This window comes from Convolutriloba macropyga, chromosome 8, assembly GCF_964194025.1.
Source record: "Convolutriloba macropyga chromosome 8, txConMacr16.3, whole genome shotgun sequence".
In the NCBI taxonomy this organism is placed as follows: domain Eukaryota; kingdom Metazoa; phylum Xenacoelomorpha; order Acoela; family Convolutidae; genus Convolutriloba; species Convolutriloba macropyga.
In genome coordinates, this window is record NC_134475.1 from 60321535 (window position 1) to 60339079 (window position 17545).

The 17545-nt window shown below is 34.9% G+C and overlaps 1 protein-coding gene across 1 annotated transcript; it reads right to left on the reverse strand.

Annotated features, from left to right (window-relative positions):
* Positions 1-13749: 13749 nt before the first annotated feature.
* LOC142344891 (meiosis-specific nuclear structural protein 1-like) lies at positions 13750-16902 on the reverse strand. The gene is made up of 4 exons (XM_075396936.1): positions 16678-16902; positions 15756-16013; positions 14662-15309; positions 13750-14240 (listed from the first exon to the last, which is right to left on the reverse strand). The coding sequence occupies exons 1-4, from the start codon at positions 16843-16845 to the stop codon at positions 13821-13823; spliced, it is 1494 nt and encodes a 497-aa protein (XP_075253051.1). The 5' UTR covers positions 16846-16902; the 3' UTR covers positions 13750-13820.
* Positions 16903-17545: the final 643 nt, after the last annotated feature.

Below are 17545 nucleotides of genomic sequence, written 5' to 3' on the forward strand. Positions count from 1 at the left end.
TGTTGTTTTGAAATTTAAGAAACATAACGACAAGAATCCTTGTCATGCGCAATCATAGCTATTTTAAGAGCAGTGATTTCACTTTAATGAAACTGTTAAAAAGAACAATTTCAGCGAAATGAAGAATGAAAAAACTGAATCAATTCCACATCTGAATCGGGAAACCTAAAAGGTAGAAAAATGGAATCGGACATAAATGTCTTCTTGAAACTCCGATGTGAGCATAATACAGAAAAAAATAGTTTTTTTTTCAAATTTATCAAATTTGAAAAAAAAATCAAATAGAAATGAATAGAACTTTATCAAATAAAAATGAATAGAACATCAAACTTTGCTCTTTCGGTCCTCTTCAGGTATGGGATGCTTATATCCAATGGTGTTATCGCTAGCTGGAGCAACTGTTTATATTAATTCTGCATGAACAAAATGGTTCTTCTAAATCAATTTCCATCAGACTTACGCCAGTTTTTTCCCTGATTATAGTTTGCATCGCTTAACAAGATCTCAGAATGGGGTAATATCCTTTATACAATGCATTTACTATTATGAAGTCGTAAAATATCAGTTACGAAGGTTTATAATCTAGCGGAGGAGAGGTAGATCAAGATTTTCATACAACAAAAAAAAATATCAATATCTAGTCCATTCACTTTTTGATTTCGTCATTATAATTGATCAAACAACAAAAACGAGATCAATAGTTTTCTTTTTCTCATGGCAGATGATAGATGGTATCAAACAAATTTCCATTTTGTTCTCGTTTTTGTTATCTCACTTTTTTGGTAATTTCACTTTTTTTTCCTTCCGAATTGCTGCTTACAAGTTAATTTTTTGCAATTAAGTCCAGTCTCGACGCTTATAAAATCTATTTTTCCACCTTTTAAAAAAAATGGAGCTGCCAGAAAATAGCCTCGATAGCTGCATAGATCTGCAGTTTAGAAAAGATGATAAAAAGACCGAGAAAGAATTTTCTCTTGGTTTAGTTAATTAGGGAGATGTTGAATTTTGAATAAGAAACTGTACATTTATTGGTGTTTCTAGTAGCTGCTCTCAACTAATCTTCAATTAGAGTGAGACACAGTTGACCCTAGTCCCCCGAATTAACGCGAAAGTTTTAAAAAGTGGCGTAAACTACCATCTGAGAAATCGCAATTAGCAATTCACTGCTAATTGAACACATTGAAAATCAAATCAACCTATTTCCCCGAATTAACGCGAACAAGTCATTTTGATAGTGAGGAGTCATTTTTAATGATTCGGATTAGTCATATGCAACAAAAAATTTAATCACGGGAATGCATAAAAGAATGGAAAAAAACGCTGCGCGCAAAATTCAGTCGAAATTACACGAATTAACAAACAAACAGATTTGAAAAAAACTGTGAACACTGTGGGTGTAACAAAAATCTTGACGGCCAGATAAAACAATAGCTGACAAGAAACAAATAACATCCTTTAGAAACCATAAAAAGAGATGCACAGATTTATAGTATCAGAGACAAATTTCAGAAAAAATTGCCGTTAAACCTTATCAACTTGAAACGTGCAGAGAAAAAACGCATAAACAAAAAGATCACTTGCTAAGTTTTGAACGTTCAAATGAATTTCATAATACGCAGTAAAAAATAACTTTCATCGTTTAGCCTTCGATGCAGAAAAAATTCTTACTGAAGTTTGCAAAAAAAAGTCAAACTAAAGTTAAACTAGCTCTTATGAAAATTTTAGTCTTTTAAAGAGTTTTACTAATTCAAATACTTGACGATGAAGAAAATGAACAGAGAAGAAAATACCGAATCGTTGGACAAATTTAATGAAAAACTTTATATTTTAAAAACATAAAGATCTCCGTTACAATGAGGCGTTCAAAGTTTGAATTATCACTGATCATGTACAGCATTTTTTTCATAAAAAAGTCACCTCAGAGACCCAAAACTAATGCAATTAATGAGTAAAATCAACAATCAACTAAAAATAGAAGAATTGTGTCCCTTTTGCACTTGAAACGCATTGTTAGGCTCTAAAAACACTGGTATCAAATTCAGAAGGATACAGCTTAAAACAGCCTCAAATGAAATCTATTTTACAAAAAAACTAAATGACAGGCGAAAAATGAGCCAATTAGGCAAAGAAACGGCTCAAAATGGTTATTTATTTTCGCCATTTTGTCAGAAAATACATTTCAAAGTCGAAAAAACACTGAACGCAGCGCATTATCAAAAAAAATTCCTCGCTCAGAAAAATGTGTTCACGACAATTTCAATCACTTTCTCTTTCACGTAAAAATTGAATACAAAAAAGTTAAAGGCAGTAAAAGTCAACCCAAAATTTTCTTCTGTACCCTATTGTGTCTGTCAACCCTATTTTTTGCCTGTAGAGGAGTTCACGAGTATTTTTGACAAATTATCCACAATTCAACAGCCAGGTCGACAGAAGTTTTCATTCTCGTTCAAACGCATTTCAAAAACAGATATGCAGGGAAAGAATTGAGGGTTATCGAATTGCTATTGGCAAAACGTCAATTAGAGTTTCAAAAAATTTAGAAAAACGGTACTAACTCTGACAAATGCCCTCAAAAAATTTGCATCTACTGAGAAACAACTGATTTTTTCAAAATCTGAGCAGCTTTTATTAGGTGTTTGATACAACGCTGCAGTTTTGATTAGAAATTCGACATAGAATTACAAATGTCCTAAAGATTTGACATAGAATTACAAATGTCCTAGCACTGAATATTTTACATAGAATATTTTACCCAAAAATCATTAAAAACTCTGCTGGTAGCATACATATTTTTGGACAACTTTGGATTTATTATCGGACATGCGCAATTGATTACAAAGAACAGGGTTGATTTTCAATGTGCGTCCTAAACATTCAAACCAATTCTATGTTATTTTAACCCAGCTTGATACTCAATCTAGGTTGTTCATTTTTAATCATGATTCCAAACTCCAATCAAAAAGAAACAAAAATCCAATATTTTGTGCCCAAACAAGTTTTTGACAGGATGCTTCTATATTATAAATTGGTTTCAAAGTTTTTTGAGCATTTTCCAGAAAAAAGTAAAAAAAATCAAACATAACAAACTAACATTGGCGTTCCTCCCGAACAATGAGAGCTCGAAGGGGGTTTACATTAAGTACTTCGAACTTCGTTCAAGAGCAATTAAACAACCAACTAACGTCCAGCAAATTGCTTTCAAACGATCGACGATATTTTGGCTTTGCAGTAGGCAATTGGATGCGGTTCAGTTAAAAGCGCCATTCGATCAATCTTTCCAGCAAAAAGATGAGACCACATGACTAAATGTTACGCACTGAATGTTATATATTGTGGCTCTTTTGGTATCTTAGTCTGCCATAATTGTAACTATTTATAATGAAGCTCTGCTAGTACTGTGAATTAAAAAGTGCTTTGCGCGGTTCGGATGCATGTAATCCACTATTGGTTAATTTTTTATTCCAACAGAAGACTAGTTTTCTCGCGTGTAACTTAATTTTTTAACAGGTTTTAAAAAAGTTATATTTTTAAAACAGTTGTCAATTAATCTCTCAGTTCATTAGCACGAAAAAGTTTCGAGGAATTTCAACAGATTTTCAGTCGGAGATCATACCGGAGATCAAATCCACACAACAAGGGAGAACCATCGTTCTTGTGTGGATATGATCTCTGGTAGTTTTATAACCTCGGCTGTATTGGTCCTTCGTAAATGTTCGCTGATCTCTCAAATTCGGTCATATCCGGATTTGTATGTTCTTGGTATAATTTAAGTACATATACAAATCAAAATTTGCACCTACTTTTTCAATAGAAGTAGACTACCTCTCCACTATTTACCAGTTGATCGTCAGGAAACTTAAAAAGGTAAATCTTGAAATACTTAGGTATATACTACGTGTATAATCAACATTATGACATCAGTTTGTTTTTAGCAAACAAAAATATTAGGGGTAATGGCCTTAGATAGAAATGAGAACCATATATGGCACTGAAACTAATAATTAAGCATTGAATTTTATCAAGTTTATCAAGGCAAAGACAGGATTATAGAAGGATATATAACGTGATTCCGAGGAACAAAATAGACGCGAGACGCTAAAATAATTGCTACATACTTAGGTTGCGAGCAATTAAATATAAGTATTTAGAAAAAGCAAAATTACATACCAATTTGTTCAAATTTGCATAAGTTTAAGCCATCCGGTGGCGTGAAAAGAAATGAAAGTTTTGAAAATTTGAAGATATTTTCTGTCGAGATAAAAAAACTGATGACAACTCATCAAGGATCAATTCAGTTTTTCAAGATCTTCTCAATCAGAACCAATTGGTATTCTTCGGAAAAGATAGCAATCCCTCAACATTTACTCAGAAAAGCCAGTTTAGCTTCAAGTTGCTGTCCCCCCCCAAGAAATTCGAGGGTTGCAACAAAAACTTGATACCAATATTTTGAATAGAGCTTCCTTTCTCTTTAACCTGCAGCTCTTTGGCCGGACTTTCTTACAGACTGGTCACTCACTTAAAAAATAAAAGACAAAACAAAATGAATTTCCTATGTACATGACTATTGAACATATTTACAGCAAGAAGGCTGATTGGCAACTTAACAGTTGTCCCCTTTTAAACACTGTTGAGTGTTAAGAGTACAATAAGTGCATCACACGCAGTACCTCACATGAGAGAAAGTGAAATGAATGTGACAAAACTATTTTTAATCATGATTCCAAACTCCAATCAAAAAGAAACGAAAATCAAATATTCTGTGCCAAAACAAGTTTTTGGCAGTATGCTTTTCTATTATAAATTGGTTTCATTTTTTTGCCCTTTTTTCAGAAAGAAGTAAAAAAATCAAACATAACAAACTAACATTGGAATTCCAACCGAACAATGAGAGCTCGAACGGGGTTTACATTAAGTACTTCGAACTTCGTTCAAGAGCAATTAAACAACCAACTAACGTCCAGCAAATTGTTTTTCAAACAATCGCCGATAGTTTGGTTTTGGCAGTAGGCAATTGGATGCAGTTCAGTTAAAAGCGCCATTCGAACAATCTTTCCCGCAAAAAGATGAGACCACATGACTAAATGTTACGCACTTAATGTTATATAATATGGCTATTTTGGTATCTTAGTCTGCTATAATTGTAACTACTTATAATGAAACTCTGCTAGTACTGTGAATTATAAGTTGTTTTGCGCTGTTCGGATGCGTGTAATCCACTATTGGCTAACTTTGTATTCCAACAGAAGACTAGTTTTCTCGCGTGTAACTTAATTTTTAAACAGATTTAAAAAAGGCATTTTCTATATAACAGTTGTCATTTATTCTCTCAGTTCATTAACACGAAAAAGTTTCGAGGAGTTTCAACTGATTTTCAGTCGGAGATCATTTCCACACAACAACGGAGAACCACGGTTTTTGTGTGGATATGATCTCAGGTAGTTTTAAAATCTCGGATGTATTGGTCCTTCGTAAATGTTCATGATCTCTCAAATTCGGTCATATCCGGATTTGTACGTTCTTGGTATAATTTAAGTACATATACAAATCAATATTCGCACCTACTTTTTCAACACAAGTAGATTACCTCTCCACTATTTACTAGTTGATCATCAGGGCACTTAAAAAGGTAAATCTTGATGTACTTAGGTATATACTACGTGTATAATCAACTATATGACATCAGTTTGTTTTGGGGAATACAAAAACATTATGGGTAATGGTCTTAGATGGAAATGACACCCTATATGACATTGAAACTAATAATTAAGCATTGAAATTTATCAAGGCGAAGACAGGATTAATTAAAGGATATATAACGTGATTCAGAGGAACAAAATAGACGCGAGACACTAAAATAATTGCTGCATACTTAGTTTGCGAGCAATTAAATATAGGTATATAGAAAAAGTAAATTCACATACCAAATTGTTCAAATTTGCATAATTTTAAGCCATCCGGTGGCGCGAAAAGAAATGAAAGTTTTGAAAAATTGAAGGCATTATCTGTCGAGATACAAAAACTGAAGACAACTCATCAAGGATCAATTCAGTTTTTCAAGATCTTCTCAATCAGAACCAATTGGTATTCTTCGGAAAAGATATCAATCCCTCAAAGTTTACTCAGAAAAGCCAGATTAGCTTCAGAGAGTTTCCTTCCTCTTTAACCTGCAGCCAGAGAGCTTCCTTCCTCTTTAACCTGCAGCTCCTTGGCCGGACTTTCTTACAGACAGGAAACTCACTTAAAAAATAAAAAACAAAACAAAACGAATTTCCTATGTACATGATTATTGAACATATTTAAATATTTACAGCAAAAAGGGTCTGATTTGCAACTTAACAGTTGTCCCCTTTTAAACACTGCTAAGTGTTAAAAGTACTATTAGTGCATCACACGCAGTACTTCACATGAGAGAATGTGAAATGAATGTGACAAAACTATTTTTAATCATGATTCCGAACTCCAATCAAAAAGAAACGAAAATCACATATTTTGTGCCCAAACAAATTTTTGACAGGATACTTTTCTATTAAAAATTGGTTTCATTTCTGTAGCCCATTTTTCAGAAAGAAGTTAAAATCAAAAATAAGAAACTAATATTGGAATTCCTCCCGAAAAACGAGAGCTCGAACGTGGTTTACATTCAGTACTTCGAACGTCGTTCAAGAGCAATTAAACAACTATCTAGCGTCCAGCTAATTGCTTTCAAATGATCGCCGATACTTTGGATTTGGCAGTGGGCAATTGGATGCGGTTCAGTTAAAAGCGCCATTCGAACAATCTTTCCAGCAAAAAGATAATACCACATGACTAAATGTTACGCACTTAATGTTATATAATATGGCTTTTTTGGTATCTTAGTCTGCCATAATTGTAACTATTTATAATGAAGCTCTGCTAGTACTGTGAATTATAAATTGCTTTGCGCGGTTCGGATGCGTGTAGTGCACTATTGGCTAATTTTTATTCCAACAGAAGACTAGTTTTTTAGCGTGTAACTTAATTTTTTAACAGATTTAAAAAAGACATTTTCTATAACAGTTGTCAATTACTCTCTCAGTTTAATAGCACGAAAAAAGTTCCGAGGAGTTTCAACTGATTTTCAGTCGGAGATCATACCGGAGATCATATCAACACAACAACGGAAAACCACCGTTTTTGTGTGGATATGATCTTCGGTAGTTTTATAACCTCGGATGTATTGGTCCTTCGTAAATGTTCACTGATCTCTCAAATTCGGTCATATCCGGATTTGTACGTTCTTGGTAAAAATTAAGTACATATACAAATCGATATTTGCACCTACTTTTTCAACACAAGTAGATTACCTCTCCACTATTTAACAGTTGATCGTCAGGAAACTTAAAAAGGTAAATCTTGATGTACTTAGGTATATACTACGTGTATAATCAACAATATGACATCAGTTTGTTTTGGGGAAAACACAAATATTAGGGGTAATGGTCTTAGATGGAAATGAGAACCATATATGGCATTGAAACTAATTTTTAAGCATTGAATTTTATGAAGTTTATCAAGGCAAAGACAGGAGTAATTAAAGGATATATAACGTGATTCAGAAGAACAAAATAGACGCGAGACACTAAAATAATTGCTGCATAATTAGTTTGCGAGCAATAAAATATAAGTATTTAGAAAAAGCAAAATTACATACCAATTTGTTCAAATTTGCATAATTTTAAGCCATCCGGTGGCGTGAAAAGAAATGAAAGTTTTGAAAATTTGAAGGTATTTTCTGTCGAGATTAAAAAAACTGATGACAACTCATCAAGGATCAATTCAGTTTTTCAAGATCTTCTCAATCAGAACCAATTGGTATTCTTCGGAAAAGATATCAATCCCTCAAAGTTTACTCAGAAAAGCCAGATTAGCTTCAAGTTGCTGACCCCCCTCCCCAAGAAATTCGAGGGTTGCAACAAAAACTTGATACCAACCTCTTAAACAGAGCTTCCTTCCTCTTTAACCTGCAGCTCCTTGGCCGGACTTTCTTACAGACAGGAAACTCACTTAAAAAATAAAAAACAAAACAAAACGAATTTCCTATGTACATGGTTATTGAACATATTTAAACAATTACAGCAAAAAGGGTCTGATTGGCAACTTAACAGTTGTCCCCTTTTAAACACTGCTAAGTGTTAAGAGTACTATTAGTGCATCACACGCAGTACTTCACATGAGAGAATGTGAAATGAATGTGACAAAACTGTTTTTAATCATGATTCCGAACTCCAATCAAAAAGAAACGAAAATCACATATTTTGTGCCCAAACAAATTTTTGACAGGATACTTTTCTATTAAAAATTGGTTTCAATTTCGTTGCCCATTTTTCAGAAAGAAGTTAAAAAAATCAAAAATAACAAACTAATATTGGAATTCCTCCCGAAAAATGAGAGCTCGAACGTGGTTTACATTCAGTACTTCGAACTTCGTTCAAGAGCAATTAAACAACTATCTAGCGTCCAGCAAATTGCTTTCAAATGATCGCCGATAGTTTGGATTTGGCAGTGGGCAATTGGATGCGGTTCAGTTAAAAGCGCCATTCGAACAATCTTTCCAGCAAAAAGATAATACCACATGACTAAATGTTACGCACTTAATGTTATATATTATGTCTATTTTGGTATCTTAGTCTGCCATAATTGTAACTATTTATAATGAAGCTCTGCTAGTATTGTGAATTATAAATTGCTTTGCGCGGTTCGGATGCGTGTAGTCCACTATTGGCTAATTTTTATTCCAACAGAAGACTAGTTTTTTAGCGTGTAACTTAATTTTTTTAACAGATTTAAAGACATTTTCTATAACAGTTGTCAATTACTCTCTCAGTTTAATAGCACGAAAAAAGTTCCGAGGAGTTTCAACTGATTTTCAGTCGGAGATCATATCAACACAACAACGGAAAACCACCGTTTTTGTGTGGATATGATCTCCGGTAGTTTTATAACCTCGGATGTATTGGTCCTCCGTAAATGTTCACTGATCTCTCAAATTCGGTCATATCCGGATTTGTACGTTCTTGGTATAATTTAAGTACATATACAAATCGATATTTGCACCTACTTTTTCAACACAAGTAGATTACCTCTCCACTATTTAACAGTTGATCGTCAGGAAACTTAAAAAGAAAAATCTTGATGTACTTAGGTATATACTACGTGTATAATCAACGTTATGACATCAGTTTGTTTTGGGGAAAACACAAATATTAGGGAGAATAGTCTTAGATGGAAATGAGAACCATATACGGCATTGAAACTAATTTTTAAGCATTGAATTTTATCAAGTTTATCAAGGCAAAGGCAGGAGTAATTAAAGGATATATAACGTGATTCAGAAGAACAAAATAGACGCGAGACACTAAAATAATTGCTGCATAATTAGTTTGCGAGCAATTAAATATAGGTATATAGAAAAAGCAAAATTACATACCAATTTGTTCAAATTTGCATAATTTTAAGCCATCCGGTGGCTTGAAAAGAAATGAAAGTTTTGAAAATTTGAAGGTATTTTCTGTCGAGATTAAGAAAACTGATGACAACTCATCAAGGATCAATTCAGTTTTTTAAGATCTTCTCAATCAGAACCAATTGGTATTCTTCGGAAAAGAACGCAATCCCTCAACATTTACTCAGAAAAGCCAGTTTAGCTTCAAGTTGCTGACCCCCCCCCCCCAAGAAATTCGAGGGTTGCAACAAAAACTTGATACCAATATTTTGAATAGAGCTTCCTTTCTCTTTAACCTGCAGCTCTTTGGCCGGACTTTCTTACAGAGTGGTCACTCACTTAAAAAATCAAAGACAAAACAAAATGAATTACCTATGTACATGATTATTGAACATTTATATATTTACAGCAAAAAGGCTGATTGGCAACTTAACAGTTGTCCCCTTTTAAACACTGTTGAGTGTTAAGAGTACAATAAGTGCATCACACGCAGTACCTCACATGAGAGAAAGTGAAATGAATGTGACAAAACTATTTTTAATCATGATTCCTAACTCCAATCAAAAATAAACGAAAATCAAATATTTTGTGCCCAAACAAGTTTTTGGCAGGATGCCTTTCTATTATAAATTGGTTTCAGTTTTTTTGCCCATTTTTCAGAAAGAAGTAAAAAAATATCAAACAACAAACTAACATTGGAATTCCTCCCGAACAATGAGAGCTCGAAGGGGGTTTATACTAAGTACTTCGAACTTCGTTCAAGAGCAATTAAACAACCAACTAACGTCCAGCAAATTGCTTTCAAACGTTCGCCGATAGTTTGGTTTTGCAGTAGGCAATTGGATGCGATTCAGTTAAAAGCGCCATTCGAACAATCTTTCCAGCAAAAAGATGAGACCACAAGACTACATGTTACGCACTGAATGTTATATATTGTGGCTATTTTGGTATCTTAGTCTGCCATAATTATAACTATTTATAATGCAGCTCTGCTATTACTGTGATTTATAAGTTTTGCGCGGTTCGATTGCGTGTAATCAACTATTGGCTAATTTTTTATTCCAACAGAAGACTAGTTTTCTCGCGTATAACTTAATTTTTTAACAGATTTAAAAAAAGGAACTTTCTATAACAGTTGTCAATTACTCTCTCAGTTCATTAGCACGAAAATGTATCGAGGAGTTTCAACTGATTTTCAGTCGGAGATCATATCCACACAACAACGGAGAACCACCGTTATTGTATGGATATGATCTCCGGTAGTTATTTAACCTCGGCTGTATTGGTCCTTCGTAAATGTTCGCTGATCTCTCAAATTCGGTCATAACCGGATTTGTACGTTGTTGGTTTAATTTAAGTACATATACAAATCATTATTTGCACCTACTTTTTCAACACAAGTAGATTACCTCTCAACTGTTTACCAGTTGATCGTCAGGAAACTTAAAAAGGTAAATCTTGATGTACTTAAAAAGGTAAAGACAGGATTAATTAAAGGATATATAACATGAATCAGAGGAACAAAATAGACGCGAGACACTAAAATAATTGCTGCATAATTAGTTTGCGAGCAATTAAATATAGGTATATAGAAAAAGCAAAATTACATACCAATTTGTTCAAATTTGCATAATTTTAAGCCATCCGGTGGCGTGAAAAGAAATGAAAGTTTTGAAAATTTGAAGGTATTTTCTGTCGAGATTAAGAAAACTGATGACAACTCATCAAGGATCAATTCAGTTTTTTAAGATCTTCTCAATCAGAACCAATTGGTATTCTTCGGAAAAGAAAGCAATCCCTCAACATTTACTCAGAAAAGCCAGTTTAGCTTCAAGTTGCTGACCCCCCCCCCCCAAGAAATTCGAGGGTTGCAACAAAAACTTGATACCAATATTTTGAATAGAGCTTCCTTTCTCTTTAACCTGCAGCTCTTTGGCCGGACTTTCTTACAGACTGGTCACTGACTTAAAAAATAAAAGACAAAACAAAATGAATTTCCTATGTACATGATTATTGAACATTTATATATTTACAGCAAGAAGGCTGATTGGCAACTTAACAGTTGTCCCCTTTTAAACACTGTTGAGTGTTAAGAGTACAATAAGTGCATCACACGCAGTACCTCACATGAGAGAAAGTGAAATGAATGTGACAAAACTATTTTTTAGTCATGATTCCTAACTCCAATCAAAAATAAACGAAAATCAAATATTTTGTGCCCAAACAAGTTTTTGGCAGGATGCCTTTCTATTATAAATTGGTTTCAGTTTTTTTGCCCATTTTTCAGAAAGAAGTAAAAAAAATCAAACAACAAACTAACATTGGAATTCCTCCCGAACAATGAGAGCTCGAGGGGGGTTTATATTAAGTACTTCGAACTTCGTTCAAGAGCAATTAAACAACCAACTAACGTCCAGCAAATTGCTTTCAAACGTTCGCCGATAGTTTGGTTTTGGCAGTAGGCATTTGGAACTTAAGCTTAGGGATGCTAGCATAGGTCTTAGTCTGCCATAATTATAACTATTTATAATGCAGCTCTGCTAGTACTGTGATTTATAAGTTTTGCCCGGTTCGGTTGCGTGTAATCAACTATTGGCTAATTTTTTATTCCAACAGAAGACTAGTTTTCTCGCGTATAACTTAATTTTTTAACAGATTTAAAAGGAATTTTCTATAACAGTTGTCAATTACTCTCTCAGTTCATTAGCACGAAAATGTATCGAGGAGTTTCAACTGATTTTCAGTCGGAGATCATATCCACACAACAACGGAGAACCACCGTTTTTGTATGGATATGATCTCCGGTAGTTATTTAACCTCGGCTGTATTGGTCCTTCGTAAATGTTCGCTGATCTCTCAAATTCGGTCATAACCGGATTTGTACGTTGTTGGTTTAATTTAAGTACATATACAAATCAATATTTGCACCTACTTTTTCAACACAAGTAGATTACCTCTCAACTGTTTACCAGTTGATCGTCAGGAAACTTAAAAAGGTAAATCTTGATGTACTTAGGTATATACTACATGTATAATCAACATTATGACATCAGTTTGTTTTGGGCAAACAAAAATATTATGGGTAATGGTCTTAGATGGAAATGAGAACCATATATGGCATTGAAACTAATAATTAAGCATTGAAGTTTATCAAGGCAAAGACAGGATTAATTAAAGGATATATAACATGAATCAGAGGAACAAAATAGACGCGAGACACTAAAATAATTGCTACATACTTAGTTTGCGAGCAATTAAATATAGGTATTTAGAAAAAGTAAAATTACATACCAAATTGTTCAAATTTGCATAATTTTAAATCATCCGGTGGCGTGAAAAGAAATGAAAGTTTTGAAAATTTGAAGGCATTTTCTGTCGAGATAAAAAAACTGAAGACAACTCATCAAGGATCAATTCAATTTTTCAAGATCTTTTCAATCAGAACCAATTGGTATTCTTCGGAAAAGATAGCAATCCCACAAAATTTACTCGGAAAAGCCAGATTAGCTTCAAGTTGCTGACCCCCCCCCCCCAAGAAATTCGAGGGTTGCAACAAAAACTTGATACCAATATCTTGAATAGAGCTTCCTTCCTCTTTAACCTGCAGCCCCTTGGCCCGACTGTCTTAGACTGGTCACTCTTAAAAAAATAAAAGACAAAACAAAATGAATTTCCTATGTACATGATTATTGAACATATTTAAATATTTACAGCAAGAAGGGACTGATTGGCAACTTAACAGTTGTCCCCTTTTAAACACTGTTAAGTGTTAAGAGTACTATAAGTGCATCACACGCAGTACCTCACATGAGAGAATGTGAAATGAATGTGACAAAACTACTTTTGGGCAGTAAAGTTATTGTTCTAATCTGGGCTCATTGGGTTGAATAACGGAGTTCGAAGCTTCCGCTATAATACGTTTGTAAGTTGCAGAATTGAACTTGAGCCCAGAGTAACTCCTATTTTTCAGACAGAGACGAAATAGCGAACAAATCTGAGCTTTACGACATCTGAAGGACCGTCAATTTTCACATTTGGTTGGACCCAGTGATAGTAAAAATGAAACAGCAAATGTTCGCGGGCACTAAATTTCATCTCTATTCTATTCTATGAATTCAAATTCGCAATTGTTGATAGGAACTGTTTCATTTTCTCTCGATAGATTTTTCCATTCCATAATTGATAATTTTAACCTTTATAACGATACATATAAATTGTAATGCGTAGTTTCGCCTCCTATTAGGGTAAGGCGACCACTGTCAATTTTAAAACACGCGTTAGATTTTTTGTTCATAAGCGTCAATAAAAAATTTTTCTTAAGAGGGAAGAAACAGTTCCTTATTGACCTGCAGGAATGTTACATGAAAAAGTCCTCGGAGTTAAAGGGATCAACTAATCGCTCTGTATACTTCTTTTTCAGATCCTCAGGTAACAAATCGAGATCGGATGAATCCTTGAAGACACCTTTGGGCAAATATCCTAGGAGCTTCTCGGCATGCTCCTGGATCAACTTTCTTCTCTCTTCCTCGATGATCTGTCTTCTGAACTTCTCCAAAGCCTCCGCTTGTTTTGCCATGTCCAAGTCTGCTTGTCGTTCTGCAACCTGCATCTTGCGTCTGTCCTCAATCAGCTGCTCAATTGCGCGTTTGTGTTCCTGTTGTTTCATTCTTCTCTTTTGAGCATTCATCTGTTCAATTCTGTCATCATTCGCAAATTTCTCCAACATCTTTCTTCGGAACTCTTCCTCTTCCGCCAGCTCGGCTTCCCGTTGCAATTCCTAAACAAAAGCGCTATTATGTATCTCAACTCATAACTCATGGAATAAACAAGCATAATTTGCAACCAAAATTATAGAGTTGATCGAGCTAACGGTTTGAAATGTAAAAAAAAGTACAACCGCAGTAATACTCAAGTTTGCTTAATTATAGACGCAAAAACAAAATCCAGCTATTTATCTCAAGAACCGGAATTTGCAAATCAATCAAATATTACGTCTTGATGTCACAACATTCAATTGCTACAAGTATTGACCCTTGCAAAAGACCAATACACACGTTTGCATCAATTCCCAAATTTTTCAAAAAAAAATGTAGAAAAAAATATCTTTATAGTTGTACCTTCAATTTCAATCTCGACAACAAATTTTAGCTGTGCAATTTATTAAACATATACTGTTAAGTCAATCATAAATTTGGTACCTTGAGCTGTTGCTGTTGTTCATACGACCTCTGCAGTGCTATCATGTCCCTCAGTCGTTTCTCAATCGCGTCTCTTTCCTTCATTCTTTCGTTCTCTTCCTGCTCTTCCATCAACAATTCAGTTCTAATCCTCTCCAGCTCCTCGCGATCTGCAGCTTCTTGTGCCAATTTGCTACTCAACTCCTCCACCAATTTCTGCTTGACAGCCTCTCGCTTACGAGCATCGGCCATTCTGTCCTCCTCCCGACGTTGCTGCATCTTGGCGAACTCCAAAATCTTTCGATTCTCCTCTTCTAGCGCTGCTTTTTCTGCATCTTGCCAATCTTTGCGTTTCTTCATAAACTCCGCAATGTATCTCTGAGTTTGTTTTTGAGTTTCCATTTTGATCTCTTGTTCTCTCTGATCTTCTTCGTAAATCTTTCTCACGATTTCATCAATCATCAATTTATCTTTAAGGAACTCTTCGTAAGCTTCTTGTTTTCGCTGTTCTTGTTCTATGAGTTGGTTCTCTAGCTGGCTCTGGTAGATCTCTTTCTCTTTCAGTCTCTGAAGTTCTAGAACCTTCTGTTGTTCTTCAGCCAACTCGTGTTCTTTTTTCATCTGCACAGCAATCTCCGCCTCTCTCGCCTTCTTGTCGTGTTCAATCACCTAAATGAGCCAAAAGACAATTATTTCACACCCAAACATGTTTCCTGAAAACGCTAAACTAGTGAATATTTATTATTGGTCCAAATTTTATTTTGATAAGATTTTTCTAGAACAAAAGATAACATGCTCAGTCTTCCTGCAATAACTTTTTGAAAAATCTGAAAAATTTTACTAAAACAACCACAACTCAATTGAACCCCAATAGATCAAAATATAGTCCTAAAACGTGAAGATTACTATTATAAAAAATTTGTGATAATGATCTCCTATGTTATTACGAAGTTCCATAGCTCTTTTACATAATCTTTCTCCAATTTTTGCCAGCAGCGAATAGCTCTGTTACATAATCTTTCTCCAATTTTTACCAGCAGCGAATTATTGTACGCTGACAGAGTCAAAAGTCCTTCGTAAAATCTTCTAAAATTAACAATTGCTGTACAACCCACCTGTTTTTCCATAATCTGAGCCGCCCTTTCCTTGGCCACGTATCCCTCCTTCAGTTTGGCTTCCAACTCTCTCAACTCAATGCTACTCTCTCTCACCTGCTGTCTCATTTTATCCTCACTCATCTGGGCCAGCTTGGCTCTCGCCAGCTCAGTGGCCAGTGCTTCCTCCCTCGCAATCTCCTGTTTCCTTTCTTCCTCCCGGTGGAACTTGTCATAAATTGCCTGTTCCATCAGCTGTTCTTGTCGCATTGCCTCCACCTACGCAACCAACAAAGAGCTCAATAATTTAACTTGAAACTGTTTTCAAAATGCACCAGCTACGGTTTTCAAAAAGCACCAGCTATCAGGTATTACAGGTATTTAATAACTCATTCTACAATTTTTTTCTCGCCACTGTTTCTATATGACGAACGGCGAGAGAAGAGTGGCGCGAAGAAGCAGTCTAATCACCTACGCAGAAGGCAACTTGTAATCGCATTAAAAATCTATACACAGGATGTTACTGACTTCTCGACATTTTTCATCAACTCAGCTTCTCGCTGGCCAATAACAACGTTGTGGCTGAGTTTTTCTATCCATTTTGTAGTAACTAATCTTGGCGATTAGCTGAAAACGAGACAACACATTTGTCAGTGACCTTTCACTACTATAAACAAATACTATGACGCATATTACTGAAACCTATGATCACGCCTGAAAATGTTCGATTTTTCTCTGGATTTTTTTTCTGTTTGGGTCAACCCCAACACCCCCCTCTAGTGTGTGTGCATACTATTCGCACCCTCAAGTGCACGTGCCATATTTTTACATTATAAATTACTATGTAATGCCAAGTGCTCTGTATATGGGGGGTGCATAACATAACGTAGTGGGGGGGGGGGGGGGCACAGAAAATATCCCTTCCCCCTTTTCTCCTTTTAACCTGTCTAATTTGACGTTTGGCATCTGCCCTCTCATCCTGTGCACTCTGTGCCTCCACTAACTTCATCTTCCTCAATTCCTTCTCCAATTCCTTGTTAGCGTATTCCTGTTCACGTGCCTGAGACAGCCTCTGTGCCTCCGACTGGTGTGTTCGCCTCAAGGAAGACATAATTGCAGATGCAATTGTAATTACAGACAAATTCTAACTGAAAAAGTTAAATCTCAGTTTAAATGTTGAAACGTGGAATGAAAACGTTTACTCAATCATCAGGCTTTTAGCTACGTATGTAGACGAAAAAGTAGTAACTCTTTCAAAACCAAATTTGTCGTACAGAACCTAATAAATCTTGACTTGGTGATTACAGATGTCCTTTATTGTTCCGACCCCTCTTGAGGGGGGAGGAACTATATACACAAATGGGTTTTTTTGTTCAGACAATTTTGGCCGATCGATATATTCATCGTAGAGAGTTGTGAGTGGTATCATTAGAAAGCTCGTCCAGCGTAGAATATGGAATTATACAGATTTTTTATTTTCTCTATTTACAGGGAATTATCGAGGTTTAAACTTCTGAGGAAAGTAGAGTGAATTCCGTTGTTTTTATTCACATTTTCCGGAATTTTTGCCTAAAATTTCGGCAATTTTGCAAAATTTAGTTAAAATTTTGAAGAATAGTGTTGTTAATTTTATTTTCAAAGACAAAAAAAATAACGTCGAATACTTTCATTATATTTTTTTTCAAAAATTCCGGCTAAATATTTCAAAATTCAGTCTTTCTCATCAAAAACAGCATGAAATAAGCTTTTTTTTGCAATTTTTACTCGTTGACTATCAAAAATGCATTTATTTTTGATTTTTTAACTTACAA

Excerpts from the sequence above, each read along its gene's own strand:
- LOC142344891 (XM_075396936.1), bottom strand. The coding sequence starts at position 16,845 with ATGTCTTCCTTGAGGCGAACACACCAGTCGGAGGCACAGAGGCTGTCT. Across the intron at positions 16,014-16,677 it reads CCAAACGTCAAATTAGACAG|GTGGAGGCAATGCGACAAGA; the intron begins GTTAAAAGGAGA and ends TTGGTTGCGTAG. Across the intron at positions 14,241-14,661 it reads AACAACAGCAACAGCTCAAG|GAATTGCAACGGGAAGCCGA; the intron begins GTACCAAATTTA and ends GCTTTTGTTTAG.